This window comes from Pleurodeles waltl, chromosome 8 (assembly GCF_031143425.1).
Source record: "Pleurodeles waltl isolate 20211129_DDA chromosome 8, aPleWal1.hap1.20221129, whole genome shotgun sequence".
NCBI classification, from domain to species: Eukaryota; Metazoa; Chordata; class Amphibia; order Caudata; family Salamandridae; genus Pleurodeles; species Pleurodeles waltl.
This window is the reverse complement of record NC_090447.1, coordinates 453,045,595-453,071,870: the sequence shown is the minus strand read 5'-3', so window position 1 is coordinate 453,071,870 and position 26,276 is coordinate 453,045,595. Positions and strand designations below refer to the sequence as shown.

At 42.4% G+C, this 26,276-nt stretch overlaps 1 protein-coding gene across 1 annotated transcript in view; it reads left to right on the top strand.

Moving 5' to 3' along the window:
* Window positions 1-26,276, top strand: part of REV1 (REV1 DNA directed polymerase) — a 429,753-nt gene that overhangs the window by 323,001 nt on the left and 80,476 nt on the right. Inside the window, exon 15 of the mRNA XM_069204390.1 lies at window positions 12,115-12,217. Within this exon, the coding sequence (XP_069060491.1) occupies window positions 12,115-12,217 (103 nt within the window). The remainder of the gene's footprint in view (window positions 1-12,114; window positions 12,218-26,276) is intronic.

The following is a 26,276-nucleotide window of genomic DNA, read 5'->3' as shown; positions in this document are numbered from 1 at the left end:
GGACGCATGGCCTGGTAATTGGATCAGGACTTCGGGTCCAAACACCACAGACAGACATGTTGCAGATCCGTCACCAGCATCGGCTGGTGAATGGCTCCTCAGGGCTTAAAACCTGTCTTGTGTGATGACATCCTCAACACACCAGGAGAAAAACCTCAAAAGTTGTCAGCAAAATGTCAAAAAAGTCAAGTGAAAAACTGACTGAGGGGTAGATGTTCTCTGGATCAGCACAAGTTCTGGCGCAGAAAGAAAAGAACTGACGATGTGCTGTAGTAGTTCCTTTAGAGGTTCTCTGAAGTCACTTCGATGAGGACGACACCTTTGACGGACACAGATCTGATCGACACCACCTACTGGTGCACAGGGGGTACCGCTCACGAAAGATCTTCTGGATCCAGTTGGATGCCTGGGGAGAATTCAAAGTTAAGGAATCTGCAGCTAGAAGTCTATATTAGATATAACATGTGTAAAATGCTTACTTAAAGGGGTCAGCTGTCTACAATCATTGTTTGCTTCTGCCCACTACAGTGTACAGCATAGGGCAGTGGGTCAGCCTCTGGTTAATGTCACTTTGAGTGACTACACTTTGCTGTTTCACAGGGTGCACATCCACACAAGGAGTTCCCTTTAGTCTGAGTATTGCCCGAGGTGATATCAAGGCACTTTTGAGCACAGGGCACATTCCAGCTTTATCAGTTCCTATCTCTGTCCAATGCTGTTGTAAACTCTGTTTAAAGTGGACTGCTGCTATTTCACAGCATAGCACACTATGTTCTTGAACTCGGTTTCACCAATGGTTCTTTGATAAACCTTGCACAGGAAGAAAACCAAACTTTATGGTGTTAAATTTGCAGCTCACTTGTAACAGTTTTATTAAAACGTAGTTGGGGTGCAAGTTGGTTAGCAGTACCCAGTATTTCATATAATGAACCCTTTTTTGTTCTCTTTATTTGCTTTTTTCTTTTCCATTTGTCTTTACTTTCTTGTTTGCCTTTTCTTTTTCTTCCCTTTCTTCTTAGCGTTCTTTTTCCTATTCATTCTTTCTTTCTTTTTTCCTTCTTTCCTTTTTCTTTTTTCCTTTCCTTCAATGTTTCGTTGGTTTTTTTTTCTTTCTTGCTGTCATTCCTTTTCCTTTCCTTTTTTCCTTTCACGTTTGCAGTTTTGTTCTTGCTTTCTTTATTGCCCTTCTTAAATTTTTCTTTTTCTTTCCTTCTTCCTTTCTTTTTTGCCTCCATTCCGGCTTCCTTTTTCTTTTTGCTGTTTCTTCCCTTCTTTATTTCCTTTTACCTTCTCACCTTATTTCTTTCCTTCTTTAATTTTTGCTTTCCTTTTTCACCGTATGTTTTTTACTCCTTTCTCTTTTCTTTGTTTTACCTTCATTTAATTCTTCCCTTATTTTTCCTTCTTTCTTCCCTTTTGATTTATTTGCCTATTTCATGCCTTCTTTCTTTATTTCTTTCCTTCATTGCCTTTTGCCTTCTTTCTTCCTTTCCTTTCTTCTTTTTTTACCTTCTTTCCTTCTTTTTCTTTTTTGCCCTCTTTCCTTATGTTTTGCTTTATTTATTTTTTCTTTACTTTTTGTTGCTTTCTTTCCCTTCCCTCCTTTTTTTCCTTTTTATCGTCTTTCCTATTTTGTCTGTTGTCCTTCCTTTTTTTCTTCCTTCATTCCTTTCTTCCCTTCTTCCTCAAAGACGAGGCTAGCAGCGAATGCCAGACTGGTGGCTTTTTTAGGTCTCTGTTAAACAAGACTCTTTGAGTTTACTAAAAGTATGTATCACATAGTTACTCTAGGAATGATCAGCCAGACTTCCCCATTAGTCTGTGATTGTCTCATTGACATTTTTCTTGCACACACTCCAGCATGCTTAGGCCACTTCAGCCAATGATTGACTTCATTACGGGTAATGGCATGGTGCCTTTTCACAAGATAGTTCTCTGCAGGCCTACCATGGTAATGCATACTTTTTTGAGAGCAGAAAAACACTTTTGCATTTCACCATTGTTTAAAAAAAAGAAATTATTAAGAGCCCAGCAGCGTCCTGAACAATAAAGTTTTCCAAAAACATGAATTGCCATAAGGCTAGCAGCCAACACTAGACCAATTGGCCTTGTCAGTGATTGTTACCCAGAGGCTCACTCACCTTTTTAAAAGTTCGACTGCTGCGTGCTTAACTCACCCTTGGCCTAAATCAGGTAGATGTGAAGTCCTGCTGAGCGCATAAGTGATCACTCTCCCCTGGATGTATGTGTGCCCGGGAAGGGTACAGTCAGTGCTGTGTAGTACATGTGTGGTTAGGGCATGTACTGAGTGTATGTACGCCTGCTGAAAGTACATTACATGACCGATGTAGTGCGTGTCTAAACAAAGCATGTGCTGGGTGCACACCTAATGACTGTGCCTGCATTGGTACATTATAGAGAGGACCCTGGTTCCTCCCTATAATTAATTTTAGAAAGCCCAGGTCTGCCTGGTGGAGACATGGGGAGTAGAGGAATCCCCAGACAGATGTGTGTATTGCTGCATTCCTGTGAGCTGGGTGGGACACAGTGAAGAAAGGGAGGAATGGACCTCCCTCCCGTTACACTTCAAAAGGTTGCTCTTTTATTCAGTGATAGATCACAGGAGGGGGCCTGGACCCATGTCAAGAAGGGATATGGGGCTGATGAGGGAATCAAAAAGAGTAGGGTTGGGATTCTGAGATTAACCTTTTGATGCACATATCACTGTGGCTGACATCCAGGTGTGAACTCTGGTCAATCTCATGAATTGTGTTGTGGGTCAATCAGCTTTGAATTGATGGCTGCTGTGACAGACACCCTTTCATGAAGAAAAAAGAAAAGAAGAAGCGGACAATTCAAAAGAAGCAGCACGCCAACATAAAACTTTGCAAACTCATACTCTAAATCACATTTTGATGTCTGAAAATAGACTATAAGAAGGGGAGATTGAGAACTGAAACTTTGTCATCTGCCAAGCTGCCAGATGGGTGAACTTATTTGGCCCTGGACCATGAGACTTGTGTCCGCCAATTTTGGCTATCCTGTATGCCTGGAGGTGCTGCCATAGTGAGGGCAATCACACCAGAAGAGTCTGCGCACGATTGTAACTTGGCAACCCCTAATGCCAGGAGGGGCTGCCAGTGCCACTGTGACCAAGTGTTCAGGTTGATGGGTCTGCTCACCAACTACACCTGAACTAGTCACAAAGGATCACAAGGATGCTGCCGAAGATGTTGCACCCTCAATGGAGCTCTAGCTTGGAGCTGGAGAGTCACCCCAACAGTGGCCCCCCTCACCCTCAGTCATTAGGGGAAGAGTGACTTACCTCATGTTGGGCTAGCAGAGGCAGTTCAGATTACTGGATGACCCAGCAGTGCTGCTAGGAGGAGAGAGCCTGCTCCTTCCAGGTGCTGCCATGCAGGCTGCAGACAGCTGGCCTTCACCAAACAGGATCTCGACTCAGGAGCGCTAACTGAGTGAGCACACTCTTCACTGCTGAACACTTCCATAACACCAGAGCAGGTAAGGCCAGATCCGGGCCTGTAGAGCCCTGGGAGACTCTGTTAACAGTGCTACTGCAGTATAGACACTTTTGACTAATAACCAAGAAGTCAAAGGGGAAATCTTGAGTACAGCCTACAAGTATGCATTCCTTGGATGCAGCCACCAGTGAATGGAAAATAACCTCAAACATGTTACACGGTAGAGGACGGGACAGGGATTTGCCTGACAATTACTGGAGCACAACTTCAAGGGGAGTGTGTTTTTGTATACAAGTATCATCATTCCTTTTCATGCGTAGAGCTAAGAATAAATACTACTTTTTCTTAGAAAAGTAAGTATTGGACTGAACATTGATTTATTGGTGGTACTGAATGCACTTTCAGTTATGAGTCGTGTTCACTTACCTACAGCTACACTTCTCCCTGAGGTAGACTTCAATTGCTCGTCCACAGCTACCACTGAGAGTCAAGTTCAGCCAGGGGTTTTGCTCAGGATCTATAGTAGTTCTGGCCATGGGACATCAGGAATAAGAGGCCTCAAACACCATGCTTGGTGCCAGTAGCCCGTGTGCCTCGTGGCCCTGTGAAAAGGGTTCTGGGACCTTGTATAATGGAAGTGGAAATTGATATATTTATATTGATTGTCTTTTGGCACTCGTCTGCTGAGGTAGAAACTGTCAAGTATTGCTGAATTCATATCTCTCCAGGTGCCCTGTCAATGATCCGCAAATCCCATTAGGAATTTAAGCCTTAACAAGGCAATGATGGATCCTCATTATAAAATTAAATTTTCTAAGCTTTCCAATATTTGGTTACAAGATGTTTTGTTATGTTCACTTTTGTTACAGGTGAGTCCTCATGCTGGCAACTGTAGAAAAATTAAACTGAGCTTGATTTTGTGATATGAGTGAAAGAGATAAAATTTCGGGATTTGTCATGTAATTACAGAAAAAGCATCCTGTCTACTATAGACATTACTGAAGGCAAAAGCTACATACTGGATCTAAAATGAGCAGCCTTTATCTAGCTTGCATGAAAGATTTGCTGGATTCAAATATGCCTTGTTCACAATACGGAGGGTTTGAATTTGTATTTTTACTGGTACCGAAATCCAGTGCAGTTTGGTAAGCGCGGTATACATTTACATTTACCCTTTACTAGATATGCTCTTAGCCTTCCCATATGTAGCCCTGATTGAAGTAAAGGGTTGAATGTAGAAGTGAATGTTGCATTTCAAGCATCAAGGATGTACGTAACCGTGGGTCAATAAAAAACTCTGCAGCTGGCTTTGCGGAATGCACAGTTACTTCACAACGATACAGACCTAACTCAAAATACAGAGAACAAATGCATGCTATACGTTTACAAGGGGTGGAATTGCCAAATATTTCTAGAGGAAACATATAATTTTAGGGATTCAAATGTGTTAATGACAGGGTACCACAGTTTTAAGCACAATCAATGTTGACTACTTATCCTCATGTAGTACTCTGGATCTGGTACACAAAAGGCTGTTGGTGAATAATTAGCCAATTACTACTGAGGTTTGCAAGGAAATTTGTGTCGTCAGTAAAAGAGTCAAGGGAAGGGTTAATCAGTGTTGGACCTACCCAGTGGGACTTCCACAAAAAATGACAAAGTCTCCCTAATCACACTGATGCTTAAAGACCAGGGTAATTATATTCATTGAAGAGGTTTGTGCACAAGATGCTGTATTAAATCGCCACAAGGAGGATCACTCCGTCATTGATGCCTTTTGGACTGTTTAATGCGACAATAAGATTTTAAGAATGAAAAAATAAAGTAAATAACTTTTATTTTCATTTTCAACTTGTATAGCACAGTACAAACGATGTGATGTATAGTAATAATTATAAACAAAATAATGTCTTGAGATATTTTGCGTCAAATTCAGCACATTTAACTTTCATCAACAGTCCATACAGGTTCCTTGGCCTTTCTCCTGCTATCCTCATATTTTCCAATACGTCTGAGCTTCTTTTATATCTTAAGTTGTTCATTTATAAGCTCATTGCTATCCTCTTGTTTGAGTCACTAATTATTGGTGTAAAGGGAACCATATAGTCTTTTTGAGGTGTAGTTACAGTACATTAAATATCAAATCCATTCCTCCATTTTTAGAAGTGGTCTCCAGTCCCAATGCATTTCTATCCAGTGCTTAGCTAATAGTGGTGCTAAAGCAGTGAGTGTCCTGAAAGTATCAGTAGTATCATTGCTGTATCTGAGTGATGCAAGCATTGGGGTGGGTTCTATTCTATTGTTTTCATTTTGCCAATTTCAGTAAATATTTCTCCTTAGTATTTTCTTTTTCCCAGGGCACTCCCATGCAAGATGATTCATGTGTACCCCTTGATATTGACATCTGTTCTGTGCAGAGTTTGCAAGAAGTCAAATGGTCTGGAAGAATTAAACTTCTAAAACCAAAATCTTAAAGTGTTAAGTTTTTTTTTTGGGTGGGGAAAGTGGGGATATCAGTGCCTTATAACTCTTATTTATCCTCTGTGTTCCATACCGTACACATTTTTTCCATCTATCTTGCCATACGGCATTGTTGACCATTTAACATTTATTCAATATTTTGTTACCCACCTGTAAGGTTTTAAAAAAAAAAAATGGATTGGCATCTTGTGAAAGTCACAGCATTAGGTTAGTACCTCAGAAATTAAATATTTGTCCCAGACCATATCCCAGACCATATTGAAACCAATTGTCTGAGCCCACATTGACTTTTGATTTTGTTCAGTTGAGTTTCTGGTGCATTCACTATCTTATGGCTTAGCTTTCACTACGTAATTGCGTGGACAAACTCCTTGAAGATCATTGCTATCGCCTGATCTATTTGTGCTCCACCCTAATAAGCCATCTTCCCAACAAATAATTTTTTTGTCTGGGCTGGAACAACGTTGTCAAAATCTTTATCGCTCTAGTGTCTGGCATACTAAGTAATTCAAATGGCACTGTGTTTTAATCATTCCCGCTCACTTATTGCAGCAGTAGCAATCTGTGAAGAAAATATTCTGATTAATGTTTCAACTCTCCCCATACTACCTCCCTACATGCATGTGTATTTCAAGTTTGCAAGGACTTCCCTCTTTTGGTGGGATATTTTATCATTTCAACTTAATTTTCTTGAAGCTAACCTTTTCCCTCCTGGGGTGTTCTCAGAGTTCTGTGTGTGGACTCCAAGATGGTGCCCAATTATCTCTATATAACTTGTGTTACATATACGTCATCAAGATATATTAGACAAGTCTCCATCAAGAGACATTTAAAAATATGACTGGGAGAGTTGAGGTAAATTGAGCATGGACGTGGAGCAAGAAGAAGCAAGACAAGCACTGTAACACATGCATAAAGGCAAGGTAAAGTTGGGAAGAAAATAATGTGGATACTAACTCTGGAGGAAAGGAATTTTGACACAGGCTTGGCACAAGTACAAGTCCAAATGTGAAAGGAGCAAAGGATAGTATCATCCTGTTTACACATTTTTTATTAGGAGTTGGTGAATTTTGTAGAAAAAAATGGTTAATAGTATTGGATTCTTATGAGCTTCTAGATTACATTCTCCTCTATGTATGGCACCTTAAGGAAGCAAATACGAGGAAGAAAGTACATTACTCTTAGCTTGTTCCAGAATCTTTTTGTGAATTCCGAATTTAATACCATAAGTGGTAAGGTTGTAGATTGCTCAATTAGCCACATTTTAATTCTAGGTTCTTTTGTGTACCCCAAGTATATTCTTCATATCAATGGAGTAGCTTTCATTTTTAATTCAGCATTCAGCCACAATGGCCTTAGTGTCCCATATTACAAAATGTAACAGTTTTAGAAACTTTTGGAAGACAAAAGTGGTGCAGCCTAAGAATGCAGCAATTCAAACTTGAGAACTATTTGCGTATTCAAGAAGCCAACTGGTATAGAAGACATATCCTTCATATCCTTCTTTAGCCATGGTTTCCTACATCTTTGTGAGGTCACATAAAATAACCTTCCCAAACTATTGGTATTTAAAGTGACTTCTAGTTCAAAGTATTGACCATTAAACCCAGGACAATGTCATCAAGTTTAAATTTAGAACTATGGTTCATTGAGACTGTGGTACTGGAAGTGGTAATTATAAGAAATAAATTGACTTTTTAACTGTATTCCACCTTCCACTATGAGTATTGCTTAGAACTGAGTTAAGACAGCAAAAGTCTATTGTGGATTGTTTCCTGTAAAGAGAAAGTGTAGTGATTGGTGCCATCTGCTTCCAGAGGGATTTCATTGATTCCTGAATGACAGTAGTTTACATCCACTGAAACCTCATCTTGCAGCAGACTAGTTTAACAATTCCTCATCCTTAATGAATTCATGAAATTTGTATTTCATAGGCATTATTGCTTTTGCCACACTTAAAAATTCTGTCTCTTTGAGCACCATGTTTTGTCTTTGATCAACCAGAAGATGACCCACATGTTCTTTATTATTGTGTTGGTCAATGTTTCCTATAGTGTCTTTGAGGATTTTATTTTAGACATTGTCACACTGGGAGCAGATTGCAAGTAGATGATATATTTCAGCAGATGGATTTTCACATTAACAAATAGCTGACTATTACTGATTCCAATCTTGCCTTCCCTTCATTCGGTGATCTTGCCAATATAAATGCCCACCAGAGTCTCGGATTGATTATGATCCATGAGATGCCAGATAGCATATCCATTTTTCATTCCTAGACAGACAGCTTATTTTCAAGAATAAGCTTTCAAAAGGTCCTTTGTTCCAGTTAGAGAATAGCGTCTTTGGTTTCCACAGCACAGTTGGAAAGGCTGTCAATGTGCCTTGAGTCTCTGCTCTCACAATTTCACTCCGAATTTTTGTGTTTATTCTTTTAACTGCATGTCTTAGAATAGCTATCTGGCCTGCATCTTAACATTAGTGGATGACAGTCAACTCGCAAAATTGCAGTGGGAAAGTCCTTCAGTAAATAGGGAAGGAGTTTCTGCATTTGGCTGGCAACATGCATGCCACCGTACATCCCAGTACTCTTCACCATACATTAATGAGTCCGTCTTCGCTTTCATTACGGAGTCATTGGAACCTTAATTCTTTTATTGCCATCTTTCCTGGCCAACATGTGAATTATACATGATTATTCTGTTGAATATATCCCAGGAATGGACTTCTCTAGCTTTGAAACTCTGACTGTCCGGAAGAAAATTCCTTATACTATTTCGCAATGAGTCTTGCTATTAGGCCCACTATTTTGAATTATTTCAGAATAGAATAGCTTCTTGCCCCTGGATCAACAAGCACATTGCAGTGCTTTTAAAAGGCAGCATGTAATCACTTTTTGTGTACTGAAAATAAAACCTATATTGTCACTGCCTGATTTCAAGATGTTGAGCCTGGAATTGTGTGCTTGCAACTAGTCTAGTAAAGGTATTAATTTACTTTTACCAATCGAGGGGAACTTGATTTGTCGAACAAGAATTATCACACAAGCCTGCTAAGATCTATGATTCATAACAGTGGTATGTATATCAAATGCAGGTCTACACTACCATGCTGTATTTACCAGTACAGAAATAAACCTCACTTGAAAGTCCTCTGCCTTATCCTCAAGATGTACTATCCAGCCCTCTATAGTAAGGAGGTCCCCGAGTGCCCACTGCTGAAATTATAATAATGTTTGCTGTTCTTCATGAAATAAACACTACCTTTAAACAGATGCAATTATACTATGCACCTTCTCATCCAATCACTTTGTAACCAGTTTGATATGTACATTCCACAGAATTATCTAGATTAGTTTATGATTTAAAAAGGATAAACATTTGATCACAAATTTCAACATTTTAACAATTGTTAATGCAAGGTAAATATATTCTTGTGAGCCATGGCCACACAGCAGGAGGGGTGTGGCATAACTCGCAGTGAGATCCAAGCACTGTTTTAAAATCCTCATGATGTCCAGCAAAACTATATCATCTGAGCAAAATAAAAACTGGAAACTGTGGTTCTTTTAGCAGTGTTAACCCACGAATCCCATGTGTAAATCTGCAGTAGGATTGCCCATAACGTTTTGTCACTATGACACTACTCTGTCCCCATCTTTCACTTTTCTATTTTAACCTTTAATATAGATGTGCTTTTCACATTTGTTCAATTGAGGGAAACCAGTAACACGTCTCTCAGAATAAACTGAAAATTGTAATGAAATTACATAAATGAAAAGACTGCATTCTCCTCACGCACTGAAAATTGGTTTTGGCAAAACATATTTAAGCAGTGTTTTTAGGGTCCCGATAGTTGAAGATAGGCTCTAGTGAAGCAAAGTAGGCATATTTGCATAATGAAATTCACAACATTGGAAGGGTGGTCGTTAATGATATAAAAAATAAAATAAAAAGGGAAGTTGGGAACCTATAAATGGCAAAGAGCGAATAGAAACTATAAGTGTAAGAAGCTGGGTAAATAAAATAGGTTATTTTCCTCACTGAATAGCCTACTCAGATCAGTGCCAAGTTGACCACATCCTATCTTGGAATCCTTGAACAAAAAATGCTCTCCTTTGGAATAGACTTGAGGAAAATTGTACTCATTTGATTGACTAATAATTAAGCTGGTAAAGGTAAAAAAACACAGGAAGCTTTTAGAAAGCACTCTGAAGCCATCGCAGTTCTGCGAAATAGAAGATAGCTGCACAGTGTCGGCCAACAAAAGAAACCTTGTAAGAAATTTACAAAAATGTACTTCTGAACGCCAATTAGACTGCACTACCCCCAACCTCAGTGCCATCTCTGATCATAGTGCAGAAAGTTACATGTGGAAGGGAAGGCAATAAATGGGGGCGGAAAGTCAAGCTAGGTTAGGGCAGATTATGATAGAAATTGTGCTATGATTATAAGAGAGGCATGGGAGTAATAAAGTGTGGTGTAATATGAAGTTGAGGGTTTTTGTATGAGAGGCATCATAGTTCTGTTAATTGTGTTGTGATTCTGTTAATTGTCTTGTGAATGGTCCTAAACCTGGAAGCGGAATATTACTGTATCTTCCAGAACAGAAAAATGAAGTGATGGAGTAATTGAATTAATCTTGTCCACTGGTGATCACTCGTGCTGCATCCCAGCCTATTGTTTTTCACCCCTACATAGCCCTAGACATAGATCTGTCATATGCAAATCAGTCTTGGTCCTGTTCCAATAGGAGCAGTCCAGCCTGAACTGCCAGGTCAGGTCCGCCCCAGACTAGAACACAAGCAACTACAGACTAGTTTCAGCCTTGTCTGTGATGTATAATTTGAGTCCTGTGGCACAGTGAACACAGGACGTACATCTGGGCATTCCCATCGCACATAGGACATCATCTGCAAGAAAAAAGGTTATGGATAGAATGTTTGAATTAATCTCAGCCTCTGCTGATCAGTCACCTCAGTCCATTGTTATTTGCCCACTTCGTCACTTTTCACATTTAGTTTTTTTATCTCACTAAAACATCCATGAAGTTCTGTAAAGGGAGTTGTTAACTCTAAGTTCTATAGAGGCACATGCTCCAGTTTTCACTTCCACCCTGTCTTTTGGGGCACCCTGCTTCATTCAGGGCCAAATCTCCCATTAGCGAAAAGAATGCACTTTCTCCAACATAGGCGCTAACTCTTCGAATTAATGTATGCATTAGATATTAGGCATTATGAATTAGAGAACTATAAAGCAGTGGTTTAAATTGTCCGTTTTTGATTCTCAGGAGGGGGCTCCTGACCTCTGAAGTAAACACTTATGATAGTGGCTGTAGTTAAACATTTTTCCCCCTATTTATGTGTAGTCTCAAGAGTCAGTTTCCGGGGGGGGTATAGAAACAATAACAGAGTGGTTGCTGCTACACTATCGGTGCCTTTGCTGGTGAAATCTGGCCTGCCTTGGGCAGTGGGGGAGAAGGCCATGATAATATGACACAAGCTTTCAATCAAAGATGGTACCCTAATTGTATGGGGCAACACCCTCATGCAAATAAGGGCATGGTCACAAATGTGCGGGTGTGAAATTTGATAACGGAACTCTGAAAGAGACCCTTGAACACAGCAAACAGATAGAAATGCCTGCTGCACTCCCCGGATGCTTCAGTAACATATCCCCTGGGCTCAGGGGCGCAGTACTTGAAATAACAAGCTCAGAAGTCATTAGTCATTGAGGAGTACAGTATCATTTCTATATACTTTTATTATTTATAGTTGATTTTATAAATGTAGGTTGATCCTGAGATCTTGAGATGTTACTGTTTTTTCTAATAGTGTCATTCCTGTTTTTCTGTGTGTTTAGTGTCTTAATTCATTATGAAATATTTTGTTGTGCCACAAGTGAATTACAGAATTCACACACTTTCTCATCAAGTTAACTCTGATAAAATCCCCAGTCTGTATACACATGATATTTTTTCTCCTTGCAAATTGTGCAGATGTCTTTTGGATGAAAACTAAACTTAAGAATGTCAGATAAATATAAGTGATCGGAAATAATTCATGAATTTGACATGTTTTTTTTTTTTAAAGATGCTCTACTTTAATTACTATCACTAGCCTATTTTAGAAAACTGTCTTTGATGTTTACAGAACTGTAATACTTGACCATGCCACGGACAATGCAAGTATAATTGGGAAAGAAACATTAAACATGTTTCACTCAATGAAATTGAACGTACAAGATATGAGAGGGGTAAGTGCAGTGTCTATTATATTATGTGCTATTTTAGAACCCTATATAAGCTGGTTATCCAGTGTTGTTTTCGGGTGCAGACAGCATCAACAATTAAATTCAGGTGAATTGTATTGCAGAACAAATGCATCTTTTACTTGCACTATTAACAGTCAACGTTTTCCAAAGCTAGATTGAGCATATAATACATTTTGCTAATGAAAATATGCTGTAAGTAAAACTGAATATTTACATAATCCTTTTTACAATCACCTATTTCACATTGAGAGATGAAATTAAAATGACTGATTAGTATGTGTCATCTTAAGTTAACGACTAATAGGACGAAGAAACAGCCATTCTGACTCCCACCTTACAACATACACGCTTACCACTTTTAGGTTTATTGTATGGCATGGCTGCTACCTCTGTGAAACTATAAAATTCACTAACAGTAGCAACCAACCAACCAGGTTGTGCGAAACACCATGCATGAAACACACATCTTGTCTGGTAGTAGTTGATCAAATTAGTCTCTGGATAAAGTTCCACTCTACCGGACATCTTTAAGGCTGTGTCTGGGGGACCCGAAGATGTAGATGGCAGATCATCAGTGGAAACCTGTGTGAGCTACAGGGTCACAACAAGCTTCAGAGTCCTCCTTACAACTGTCCAGCTGACCGGCTGCTCTTGGACCTCCATTAACCCTACTGCTTGCCTCTGCCTGGAGTGAATCCTGATCACCAAGAGGTGTCTCCCCAGGTCCTGGACCTTCGGCTTGCATCAGAGTGTAGTACTCGAGATGGTCATCAGTATGTATTCTCAACTCTCCTATTAAGAAGATGTTAGCAAGGCATAAGCAAGCCTAACCACCTGCTTATATTATTGTGAGTTAGTATTCTAATCTGGCTGACAATGTGTGAGCATAACAGCAGGCAGGTGCCTGCTGATAGTTGACCTCGACATGCGTAGCAGGCCTGGGTAACTTTAATCCCAAGTTGACAGTGACATGCTTAGCAAACCAAGATAACTTTCCTTCCTGATTCCTGATGGCTTTCAAGGTGCATCAGGGAGCATCGGTCACAGGATTTGGAATTGTGTTTGGTGCAGGCTCCAAAAGCATATGTCAAATTGGTCTGCAACAGACATTTATAAATCCAGTGCAGATTATCTTTATTACTGCTATGTCGTCCTCTCCTTTCTGCATAGTGGCATTGTTTGGAAAATAACCATGTAAGTTTTGAGCGAAGCACAATTTAATTTAGGATCTCAGGGGTCATATAGTCAGGTCTCGTTAAGAATAACAAATTGCATATATGGTTGGTAAGTAAAGTTAAAAACGTCCGCCTACATGTTGGACGTGATCTCTTGTTCTGAACTGCACATGCTAAAGTATTACACTTAGGACAGGGTTTATTAGCCTTGCCTGCTCCTGTAGAGCAAGACAGTGTAGAAAATTGTTCCACTGAGAAGAGGTTGGCATTTTCACGTTCAACTTTCTTTGTTGTTCTAATGCAGAAATGATTGAAATTAATGGGTAACTGGCAAATGGGTGCAGGAATTTCACATGAACTAAGAGACCTGGTTGCAGTCTTCTTTAAAAATTCTTCTTTTAAATTGAAAGTAACACCTGTAATTTTAATATGCAGAGGACCTTTCAATTTTACTTAGACTGTATGAAATCCTTTAGTTAATCAGATAGACTCTTTTGTGTGTTAGCCAAATCAATTTAAACACAATTCTAAAGCCTCCAGTTCTCACTGGAATGTCTTATATATCCTAGATAATACACCATTAAGTGAATCCCTCGTCTGCAAAATATCCACACCAAGGGATCTGTTTTGGTGTTGCAATGTAGCACATCTTTCTATGGGGTGTGACCTGCAAAGCAGCCATATGCCGTGCTCACTATATAGTTTGTAAACACTATGTATTAGACTCCAGCTCTTAATCAGTTTAGACAGTTTTTTTGTTTTGTTTAGAAAGTATTTTTGACTATGCCTGTAAAGTTCCTGTGACTGCTGCCTTCCCATAATTTCTGTGTACGCGTTGTAGAACTCTGAAGGAGTGGAACTGAGACCTACTGTAAGTTGTTATCATTGTAGCACTTATATTCTTAGTCTTACATCCCGTTCTCCCATGTGACCAGTTTGCCAACTCAGAATATCAGGAAAATCAATTTTAGGAATAGAAATTGGCAGTTGTGCTAATGCTAAAGCAAACTTGACAAACGAAGGACAGTATATGTTCTCATGCTTTACATTTTAACACATTTTAGCCAGTTTAGGAATACCTTCTGGTCACTTGCCCATTGTTTTGGACCTCTCACAAGCTATGGAGAAAGGTTTTTTTCTGATGGATAATCCTAATTACAGATTCCTCACCTTTTTGAATCTCCCTATGCTCCAGGCTCAATCCAGAAACTCTTCGCAATAGGTTGTGCGTTCCAGCATCATCGTCCACAATGACTGTCCTATCTCTAGACTTGCAACCCAGAGGTTGCATAGAGGTGCCATCCACTGCACACTGACTTTGGTTCCTCTTTTTCTGTGTCCTTCAGTATGGATCCAGAAATGTGCTTCTACTGTTTTGGTCTCTTTTATCAAAGTTTTTCAAAACTATTGGCAAATGTGCATGCATGCCGCTACCGAAGACAATCGGGTTTAAACTTTTCTGCAACCTTTTTGCAAACAGATGTAGGTCACACACCCACTTGACATATGCTGTTGGTGTCTGCACCAAACACATTTCCAAATCCTGTGACAGATGCTGCCTGGTGCACCTTGAAAGCCATCGGGGATCCAGAATGCAACATTCATGTAGCTGAACATAAACAAGGTTGGACCTACCCAAGTGATTCCCAGTCATTGTCACCATTCTCGGGTAAGTCTAGAAAGAGGTAAAAAGACAAGTCTAAAAGAAAATGTAAAAGCAAGACTCTTAAATCCCCAGTGCTATAGCTTGAGGTAAAGGTCTAATGGTCAGGGCTGAAAGGGACCAACCCCATATTTGATATCTGGAATCCAAGTCCAGTTCTAGACTCAGTGCACTTCAATTCCCCGGGCTATCATCAACAGTATTCAATGAGGTCATAATGTAACACTGTAAGATGGTTCTGGATAACTCTAGCTTGCATTTAGTCCCAGAGTGATGTGGGGGCCACTGATTTGACTTCCACCGCATGACCCTTCCCTGACTGACCCAGTTCGAACTCAGCCCATTCCACCCTCAGTGCTGTGCTTTGCCTCAGCCCCCTGGCTATAAGCTGCCCTGATTTTTCCCATATCTGGGCCGGCACCAGCTACAGACATGCCAACCTCTGATTTCAGTGGGACTGTATACAGAGCCGACGTTGGCTAGGACACATCATAAGTAACACTATGCAATCACTATCACTAGCCTCTGGTTTGAGATGACTCTCCTCTTGTTACTTTGCCAGAGAATCGGTATTTAAGGAGGTTGGAGTCCTTCCTTTGGTCTGATTCACAGACCAATTCCACAATGAAAGCGGCAATAGCTTTCTCTTATCTCATTACACTATTGCTGGCTTGTGTCTTGATCTCCAAAATGTCTCTTTGTTTGGACACTTAGCCTAAGACTAAAGCGATTTCATCATTGGAATATGTAACAGAGTATAGCACCTCTTTTGTAGTGGTAGTATGCAGAGCTGCAGTAGTTTTAAATATATAGTTGCATACAGTTGGGACTAAGGCTAACATTTTAATTAACAATTTGCAGCCTGAGCCATCAATTTTAAAGTCCTTTCTGCCATTTAATGAAGCCCTGACTGAGTTCCTTGTGGTGGCCTGTTCCAAGATATGCACAAACCCGCCCTTGATTCACATATTGCTCAATGGCATATACCTGCGCTGGGTGATTCTGTCTTCCTCTCACAACAATCTATTCCTGAAGGTCTTCTCATTTAAGCCTTTGCAAGTGAAGGTAATTTAGTTTTTTCCCATTACACTACGAGGCAGAGAATCTAAGAAAGTAGACCTTATGTGTAAGAGAATTGCCTCTTTGACTAGCCTTGAGCTTTGTTCACTGAATGCTGTGTTCCTTTTGTGTTAGTGCACCCATGCCGTCTGGAACAGGCCAGGTAACATTTTACCTGCTCTGCCAGATGATTTTTGGAACTCAGTCGCTCGGATTCTACAATATAGCTAGGATACAGCAAAGTATATTTTGTGATCCACGCTAGTTAAATGGATTGTCTTGCCCTGGCTATGACTATGGGCACTGGTGCTGACATCTAACGTGAAGGTTGGATGTGTGCCACTTGGTTATCCTGGTATGTTCAAGTTTCACTAAAGAACATGCTGTTTAATGGAGTCTTGTATTCCCGAGATGGAAACGTTGACCCGAGTGGTGCTTGTGAGTAGACGATTGCCACGTCATCGTTTCCTGACACCTCTGTGCAACTCCCTGTGGCAGGACTGGGCCCATCTAGGGTTTTTGAATCTCCAGACCGCAGCTGACAAGAAGGGCTGATTGGTAGTCCATGTGCATAATATTTTTGTACATAGTTTTCTATTTTCAAATTGGCAGGTCAGCAATAGTAGCAGATGACTACCCACAGTCCTTGAGGACACACTAATTGCCCGAGGTTTAAAAGTCATCAACTGAGATGACAATTTCAGCTAGGCTTGATTAATTGCCTAGTGACATTTCGAATGCTGCATTGACTGCATCACTTCCAGCAAAGATTTGTTGTTCCATTGTCCTTTTTAAACACACCATACTTGTTGCTCTATGTATCACCGTGGGAGCACCTAAGAGTGCGAGCACTTTAGTACAAAGCAGTAAGTGGTTTGTACTTTTGCAATGGATGTTGATCCTTAGTGATTCAGAATTATTCCAAACTATAGAATCTTTGTGATTTAAAATTTGAATCATTTACAGCTCTTCCACATGAAACATTTGTTTTCTGTGTGCTAATTGCCCCTGGTTCCTGGGATTTTTAAAGTTTTTTTTTTTTTAAGGCAGCCCCTGTTTCTGTATAGCTCAGTTTACCCTTCAACAGCTGTTTGGGCCAGTATGAGGCAGCATTCAGCATTGCCTTCCCAGCTGGTGTGTGGTTACTTTGGATTTGTGAGTCCTTTGGATAACTTAGTTTGGTTGCTCCCTACCTTTCTGACTATCTCTTCCTCACATTTATCCACAGATCATGCATAGATTATCTCCCAATAAGTGCTGTCCTTGCTAGGCAATGGCACAGTCGAGGTAGTGGTCCCCAAGAATGATAGGAGATTGGGACCTTAAGCTATTGAACGCCTTTCTCTGGAAGGAAAAATAAAAAAATATTGGTCCTTGCCCAGGTCCTGTTAATGAAAATGTCACTTACCCAGTGTACATCTGTTCGTGGCATCAGTCGCTGAAGATTCACATGTTGTGCATAGCCCGCCATCTGGTGTTGGGTCGGAGTGTTACAAGTTGTTTTTCTTCGAAGAAGTCTTTCGAGTCACGGGACCGAGGGACTCCTCCTCTTTGTCTCCATTGCGCATGGGCGTCGACTCCATCTTCGATTGTTTTCCCCGCAGAGGGTGAGGTAGGAGTTGTTTGTTAGTAATAGTGCCCATGCAATGGAGTGAATAAGTATGTACCTATTTAAGATTTAATATATTTACAAATGTACAAAGTTGAGGCTAACTTCCAAACGGCTACAGGCTCCCGGGGAGGTGGGTGGGCACATGTGAATCTTCAGCGACTGATGCCACGAACAGATGTACACTGTGTAAGTGACATTTTCAGTTCGATGGCATCTGTCGCTGTAGATACACATGTTGTGCATAGACTAGTAAGCAGTTATCTCCCCAAAAGCGGTGGCTCAGCCTGTAGGAGCGGAAGTAGTCTGAAATAAGGTTCTTAGTACGGCTTGGCCTACTGTGGCTTGTTGTGCTGATAGCACGTCTACACAGTAGTGCTTGGTAAATGTGTGAGGCGTAGACCATGTGGCTGCCTTACATATTTCGTGCATTGGAATATTCCCTAGGAAGGCCATGGTAGCGCCTTTCTTTCTGGTTGAGTGTGCCCTTGGTGTAATGGGCAGTTGTCTTTTTGCTTTAAGGTAGCAGATTTGGATGCACTTAACTATCCATCTGGCTATACCCTGTTTCGATATTGGGTTTCCTGCGTGAGGTTTTTGAAATGCAATAAACAGTTGTTTAGTTTTTCTGATGTGTTTAGTTCTGTCGATGTAGTACATAAGTGCTCTTTTGACGTCTAATGTATGTAGTGCCCTTTCAGCTATGGAATCTGGCTGTGGGAAGAACACTGGTAGCTCTACCGTTTGATTTAGGTGGAACGGTGAAATAACCTTTGGCAAAAATTTAGGATTGGTCCTTAGGACTACTTTATTTTTGTGTAGTTGGATAAAAGGTTCTTGTATTGTAAACGCCTGAATTTCACTTACTCTTCTTAGAGATGTGATGGCGATGAGAAATGCAACTTTCCAGGTTAGGAATTGTATTTCGCAAGAGTGCATAGGTTCAAAGGGTGGACCCATGAGTCTTGTTAAGACGATGTTGAGGTTCCATGAAGGAACGGGTGGTGTCCTTGGTGGTATAATTCTTTTGAGGCCTTCCATAAACGCTTTAATGACAGGTATCCTAAATAGTGAAGTTGAATGGGTAATCTGCAGGTATGCAGATATTGCTGCTAGGTGTATTTTAATGGAAGAGAAGGCCAGGTTCGATTTTTGTAAGTGTAGTAAGTAACCCACTACATCTTTTGGAGATGCGTGTAATGGTTGAATTTGATTATGATGGCAGTAGCAAACAAACCTTTTCCGTTTGCTTGCATAGCAGTGTCTAGTGGATGGTCTTCTAGCTTGCTTTATGACGTCCATACATTCTTGTGTGAGGTTTAAGTGTCCGAATTCTAGGATTTCAGGAGCCAGATTGCTAGATTCAGCGATGCTGGGTTTGGATGCCTAATCTGTTGTTTGTGTTGTGTTAACAGATCTGGCCTGTTGGGCAACTTGACGTGGGGTACTACTGATAGGTCTAGCAGTGTTGTGTACCATGGTTGCCTTGCCCATGTTGGTGCTATCAGTATGAGTTTGAGTTTGTTTTGACTCAATTTGTTTACTAGATATGGAAGGAGAGGGAGAGGGGGAAAAGCGTACGCAAATATCCCTGACCAGTTCATCCATAGGGCATTGCCTTGAGACTGCCTGTGTGGGTATCTGGATGCGAAGTTTTGGCATTTTGCGTTCTCCTTTGTTGCAAATAAGTCTATTTGAGGTGTTCCCCAACGTTTGAAGTAAGTGTTTAGAATTTGGGGGTGAATTTCCCACTCGTGGACCTGTTGGTGATCTCGAGAGAGATTGTCTGCAAGTTGATTCTGGATCCCTGGAATAAACTGTGCTATTAGGCGAATGTGGTTGTGAATTGCCCATTGCCATATTTTTTGTGCCAGAAGGCACAGCTGTGTCGAGTGTGTCCCCCCCTGTTTGTTTAGATAATACATTGTTGTCATGTTGTCCGTTTTGACAAGAATGTATTTGTGAGTTATGATTGGTTGAAATGCTTTTAATGCTTGGAAAACTGCTAGTAGTTCGAGGTGATTTATATGCAGCTTTCTTTGATGTACGTCCCATTGTCCTTGTATGCTGTGTTGATTGAGGTGTGCTCCCCACCCTGTCATGCAAGCATCTGTTGTTATCACGTATTGTGGCACTGGGTCTTGGAAAGGCCGCCCTTTGTTTAAATTTATATTGTTCCACCATAGAAGCGAGAGGTATGTTAGGCGGTCTATCAACACCAGATCTAGAAGCTGACCCTGTGCTTGTGACCATTGTGATGCTAGGCACTGTTGTAAGGGCCGCATGTGCAACCTTGCGTTTGGGACAATGGCTATGCATGAGGACATCATGCCTAGGAGTTGTAATATCATCCTCGCCTGTATTCTTTGTGTTGGATACATGCGTTGTATACGTTTTTGGAAATTTTGAACCCTTTGTGGACTTGGAGTGGCTATTCCCCTTGTTGTATCTATTGTCGCTCCTAGGTATTGTTGTACCTTGCACGGCAGAATGTGTGATTTCGCATAGTTGATGGTGAAACCGAGTTTGTAGAGGGTTTGTATGACCTCATCTGTGTGGTGTGAGCACCTTGTCAGTGAGTCGGTCTTGATTAGCCAGTCGTCTAGATACGGGAATACGTGTATTTGCTGCCTTCTGATGTGTGCAGCCACTACTGCTAGGCACTTTGTGAAGACTCTTGGTGCAGTTGTTAAACCGAACGGCAATACTTTGAATTGGTAATGTATTCCTTTGAATACGAACCGTAGGTATTTCCTGTGCGACGGATGTATTGGTATGTGGAAATACGCGTCCTTGAGATCTAAGGTTGTCATGTAATCTTGTTGCTTTAGCAATGGTAACACTTCCTGTAGCGTGACCATGTGAAAGTGTTCTGATTTGTTGTATGTGTTTAGTGTTCTGAGGTCTAGGATTGGTCTCAGTGTTTTGTCCTTCTTTTGTATTAGAAAGTACAGTGAGTAAACCCCTGTATTCTTTTGTGTTTTTGGTACCAGTTCTATTGCGTTCTTTTGCAGTAAAGCTTGGACTTCTATTTCTAGGAGGTCTGAATGTTGTTTTGATATATTCTGCGTCTTTGGTGGTGTGTTTGGAGGGATTTGTAGAAATTCTATGCAATAACCATGTTGGATAATTGCTAAGACCCAAGCGTCTGTTGTTATTTCCTCCCACGCTTGGTAATATTGACCTATTCTTCCCCCCACTGGTGTTGTGTGGAGGGGATGGGTGACGTGTGAGTCACTGTTTGCTTGCAGGTGTTTTGGGGCTTTGAAATTTCCCCCTGTTTCTAGGGAACTGTCCTCCTCTGTATTGGCCCCGAAAGCCTCCCCTTTGGTACTGTCCCTGGTAGGTGGACGGTGTTGCATGTGAGGTGCTGGCTTGTGTGCTTTGACCCCGAAACCCCCCTCTAAAGGTTGTTTTGCGGAAGGTGCTGAAAGTGCCTCTGCTCTGCGGGGAGTAGAGTGCGCCCATGGCTTTTGCAGTGTCCGTGTCCTTTTTTAGTTTCTCGATTGCAGTGTCTACTTCAGGGCCGAACAATTGTTTCTCATTGAATGGCATATTGAGCACTGCCTGCTGTATCTCTGGTTTAAAACCAGAGGTTCGTAGCCACGCGTGCCTTCTTATAGTTACTGCCGTATTAACTGTTCTTGCCGCTGTGTCCGCTGCATCCATGGAGGAGCGTATCTGGTTATTAGAAATGTTCTGTCCCTCCTCAACCACCTGTTTCGCCCTCTTTTGTAGATCTTTGGGTAGATGCTCAATAAGGTGTTGCATCTCGTCCCAGTGGGCTCTATCATAGCGCGCTAGGAGCGCCTGAGAGTTAGCGATGCGCCACTGGTTTGCAGCTTGTACTGCGACCCTCTTACCGGCTGCATCGAACTTGCGGCTCTCTTTATCAGGGGGTGGTGCATCGCCTGATGTGTGAGAGTTGGCTCTCTTGCGAGCTGCTCCCACCACGACCGAATCTGGTTGCAGTTGTGAGGTGATGAAAGCAGGATCTGTTGGAGGTGCTTTATATTTCTTTTCCACCCTTGGTGTTATTGCCCTACTCTTGACCGGCTCTTTGAATATTTCGTTTGCGTGCCTAAGCATTCCTGGGAGCATAGGCAGGCTTTGGTAGGAGCTATGGGTGGAGGAGAGGGTGTTGAACAGGAAGTCATCTTCGACAGGTTCCGAGTGCAAGGACACGTTGTGGAACTCTGCTGCCCTAGCCACCACTTGTGAATATGCTGTGCTGTCCTCTGATGGTGAGGGCTTTGTAGGATACGCCTCTGGACTGTTGTCTGACACTGGTGCGTCGTATAAGTCCCAGGCGTCTTGGTCCTGATCATCTTGGCTCATGGTGGTGTGAGCCGGGGAATGTGACGGAGTCTGTGCTGGTGAAATGTGTGTTACAGGTGGAGGAGAGGGTGGCGGAGTTACCTTTTTCACCAGCTTTGTTTGTGGTGCTTGTTCTTGCTGAAATTCAAGTCTCCTTTTTCTTCTAATAGGGGGAAGGGTGCTTATCTTTCCTGTTCCACTCTGTATAAAAATCCGTCTTTGAGTATGGTCCACCTCGGTGGATTGTAACTCTTCCTCGAATGTGTGCCTTTTCATTTGAGTGGACATTGATTGCTCCTCTGAATAGGAACCGGTAGTTGGCTCGGTTGCGGGTCGTTTCAGCACCGAAACTATATCCGCGCTCTTTTTCGGCTCCGAGGACACCTTCCTCTTTTTCGGAGTCGAGCCCTCTCGGTGTCGATTCTCCTCGGTGCCGCTGTCTCTGCGTCGAGCAGCTTCGGCTCCGCTATCTCGGCGTCGATCTTTGTCGACAGCACTATCTCGGTCCCGAGATGGCTGGGTGCCTGTGTCTCGACCCGAGTCGGACGATCTTGGCACTTTTTCGGCCTTTTTCGGTGCCGATGGTCGGTCACCGATTTTATGGGTTGAGCCATGGCCTGACGGCAGTGGCGTCCCCTGGGCCTTGTCACTTTTCTTGTGTGTTATTTTCGACGTCTTACTCACTGTTTCATGTTCGTCGAATTCGTCCGAGTCCGTTTCATGGATCGAGAAAGCTCCTTCTTGTTCCTCGAACTCTCGGTGTCCTGTCGGCGTGGACGCCATCTGCAGTCTTCTGGCTCGACGGTCACGGAGTGTCTTTCGGGACCGGAATGCACGACAGGCTTCGCAAGTTTCTTCTCTGTGCTTGGGCGACAGGCACAGGTTACAGACCGAATGTTCGTCTATATATGGGTATTTGTTGTGGCATTTAGGACAGAATCGGAACGGGGTCCGTTCCATCAGCCTCGATGTTACACGCGGTCGGGCCAACCAGGCCCCGAAGGGGGATCGAAAAGACCCTGAAGGGTTTCTGGAACTCTTCCCGATTCGGTGTCGATCCTATCTGATCCCGATACCGTTCGAAACAATACCAATGTATTTTCCGAAGTTCTAACTGTTTTTCCGTCCCGAAACACGGAGCGAAAAGGAACACGTCCGAACCCGATGGCGGAAAAAAAACAATCGAAGATGGAGTCGACGCCCATGCGCAATGGAGACAAAGAGGAGGAGTCCCTCGGTCCCGTGACTCGAAAGACTTCTTCAAAGAAAAACAACTTGTAACACTCCGACCCAACACCAGATGGCGGGCTATGCACAACATGTGTATCTACAGCGACAGATGCCATCGAACACTTGTTTTCCGAGGATTGAATGGTGTCCTTGGATTTATAGAATGCTTGTGCTGGTCCTGCTTTCCCACAGGATGTATATTTGCTTTGTGGTGGGGTCAGAACATTTTTCAAATCACTGCCCTGGCTATTGGCAGTACCTTTAGATGTACACATAGTCATGTCTGAAGTAGTGGGTCATCTTTGCCGGTCTGTGATACAAGTGTTCTGTGATCCCAATGTTTGACTAGAGAGTTCCTTGTGGAACTAATGGTTTTGAGGTTTCTGGGGGGCTCCTGGCCCTGTGCATCATGCTGGTGCCTCATGCCCATTGGCATACGCAGGCCCTTCAGTGGAACTTTTAACTTCAGTGGACCAAGAATTGGGGATTCCTTTTGGACAGCATCTGCATATTGGATGAAGCAGCTTAGGACCTTCACTGGTGGGTGCCAGAAAACAACCTTAAATGCAACGGACCATTTCCTTGCCTCGTCCAGAGGTCATAGTGGTGATGGACACTTCATCCCTGAGTTGGTGAGGATCTTCTGCCTTTCATCAAGGGCAGGTTGATCCAGGTTCTAATGAAAAACTACCACAATGTGGTGCAGCAGCAAGCGGGGCAAGTGGGGTCCATTGCCCTCTGTCTGGAAGCAGTGAGGCTGTGGCTGGATCTTCTCAAGATATCTCTGAGAGTCATCTTGCCGGGCCCCCCATTAGTGAAAGTTCCATCCAGGGGTGGCACTCAGTGGGGCATGCTCTCAGTAGAGCGTTTGCCTACCTTTGCAAATACCTTTTGTGTTCTAGAGTTTTCTTCTCAAGAATGTCTAGGAGATGCCTTTATTAGGATTCCTGTCTCCTCCATACATTTCTGCCTCTGTCGCTGATCCTGCTGGTCCTGGAGAACATCCGTCTGGACTAAGCACAGCTGACTTTGGTAGTCTAGAATTTAGGTAGGATGGTTTAGTACTCTAAACTGCTGATCCTCCTCATGTGCCCACTTCTTCGGGTTCATCTTTGGGTGGATCTGTTATCCCAGCAACAGAACAGTGTGTTACACTCACACTTTTGATCTGCTGTCAGAGGCAGTTGATGTCAGTTTGGTTGGTTGTCGCTCTTCCATGAAATTGATTTACTTGGGCCTTCATCCAAGTTAATCACCTGTGTGAACAGAAGAAATTTGACCCTCTGCAAACCAAGTTAATATCCTTTTGTTGGCGCTTGGGCTTGGGCAGTGGGCACTGTTAAAGGTCACTTGTTGGCTCTGTCAGTGTTTCTTAGCTTGCCTGATTATTCAAATTACCATTTATGAAGCATTTCTTAAAAAAACGTTTGCACACTTTTTCCCCACCCCCTTATTATCTCACAGTGGACCCTCAATTTAGTTCTGGCATTCTTAATGTTCTTTCCTTTTGAACCTCTTTATATTTGAGCTGTCATATTTCTGCCTCTGAAAAGTGAGTGTTCGATGGGATGTGTGGCTGTAGATAAACATGCTCTGCATACGTCTACCATCTAGTGCTGGGTCCAGATGTGTACAAATTGTTTTTCATCAAAGAAGTTTCTGGAGTCACTAGGTAAAGTGACCCCCTCCTCTCGGTGATTGTGCGCATGGGTGTTGACTCCATTGTTGTCTTTTCCGCCATTGGGTTTGAACATTTTCTTCAGTGCTACGGTTCGAGACCGCTTCGGATTGCCTTCGGACCATTGTACATCCCCATACTCATCGGTATTGTTTTAGTTCGTGTTTCATACACATCTATCGAAAACAGAAGATAATTCGTACTTTGCTGATTTGACAGGCTCCACTTGCAGCTTTTGGGCCTTGCCTGATTGGGCTTCTTTTTGTTCTTCTTATGCATCGGTATCAGTAGATAAAACAATGCCGATGGACTGGACTTCATTTTGGTTCTATCCCAGTTGCCACGGTAAATACCCGCGCACAGATCTCCATTGAGTTTGTAACCTCTGTCTGTCTCCTGACCGCGACGAGGAGAGTTATGAGGCCTGTCGATCGAAGAAGACTTTGCGGGCTCGGCGAGCGTGTCGAAAGGAAATGCAGTGCAAAGAATTGGAGAAGACACCAGACATCTGTGGTCTCCAGGATGTCGAACAATAGGAAGAGCCGCATGAGGCTTCCGCAGCAGAGGAAGAGGCCTTCTCGATTCCAGACTATGAATCAGATTCAGAGACAGAGATCAGTATGCAAGATATTCCATTGGTGCAGCATGCAGTACAGTACACAGGCCCCTGTCCATCCCACTACAAGACATTTGGCATCAACCAAACATACGGCTTCTGGGCCACCACTGCCGACAGGCCATGGTAGGCACTGATCAATTGCTAAGGCTGCCCTCAGGCTTGTAGACGAAAAGTCACACTGATATACATAGCTGGATGATCTCGGCACTGAGCTGCCCAACTGGCTCTTCGATTCTGACTACCCTGGCACCAGCCACTTTGGCACAGAAACCTACTTCGCCACAGAAACCTACTTTGACACAGAAAGCTTCCACCTTGGCACCGAAAGCACCTGCTTCGGCACCAGATCCAATATTGGAAACTGTGGCTGACAGGCTCGATCCCAAACAAAGGCTCTTCATATACAGGCTTCTACAGGTCGGATCATAGCAAAGTCTGCAAAGATGACACCGACTTTATCCAAGGGCCAGCTTTCATTTGAGGGGGCTGTTGATTTACCTACACCACCTCCTAAAGATAAAAAAGGACATTAGCACCAGTCCTATTCATCCACCTCTTCCTGCCTCTCCTCCACCTACTCAACCACCTTCCTCACCACGACTTCCTTCTTCACCACATCATTGACACTCTGATATAGCTGACATAGCTGATGTAAGCCCACAAGGCTCTCCGCTGTCATATGCAGATCAGG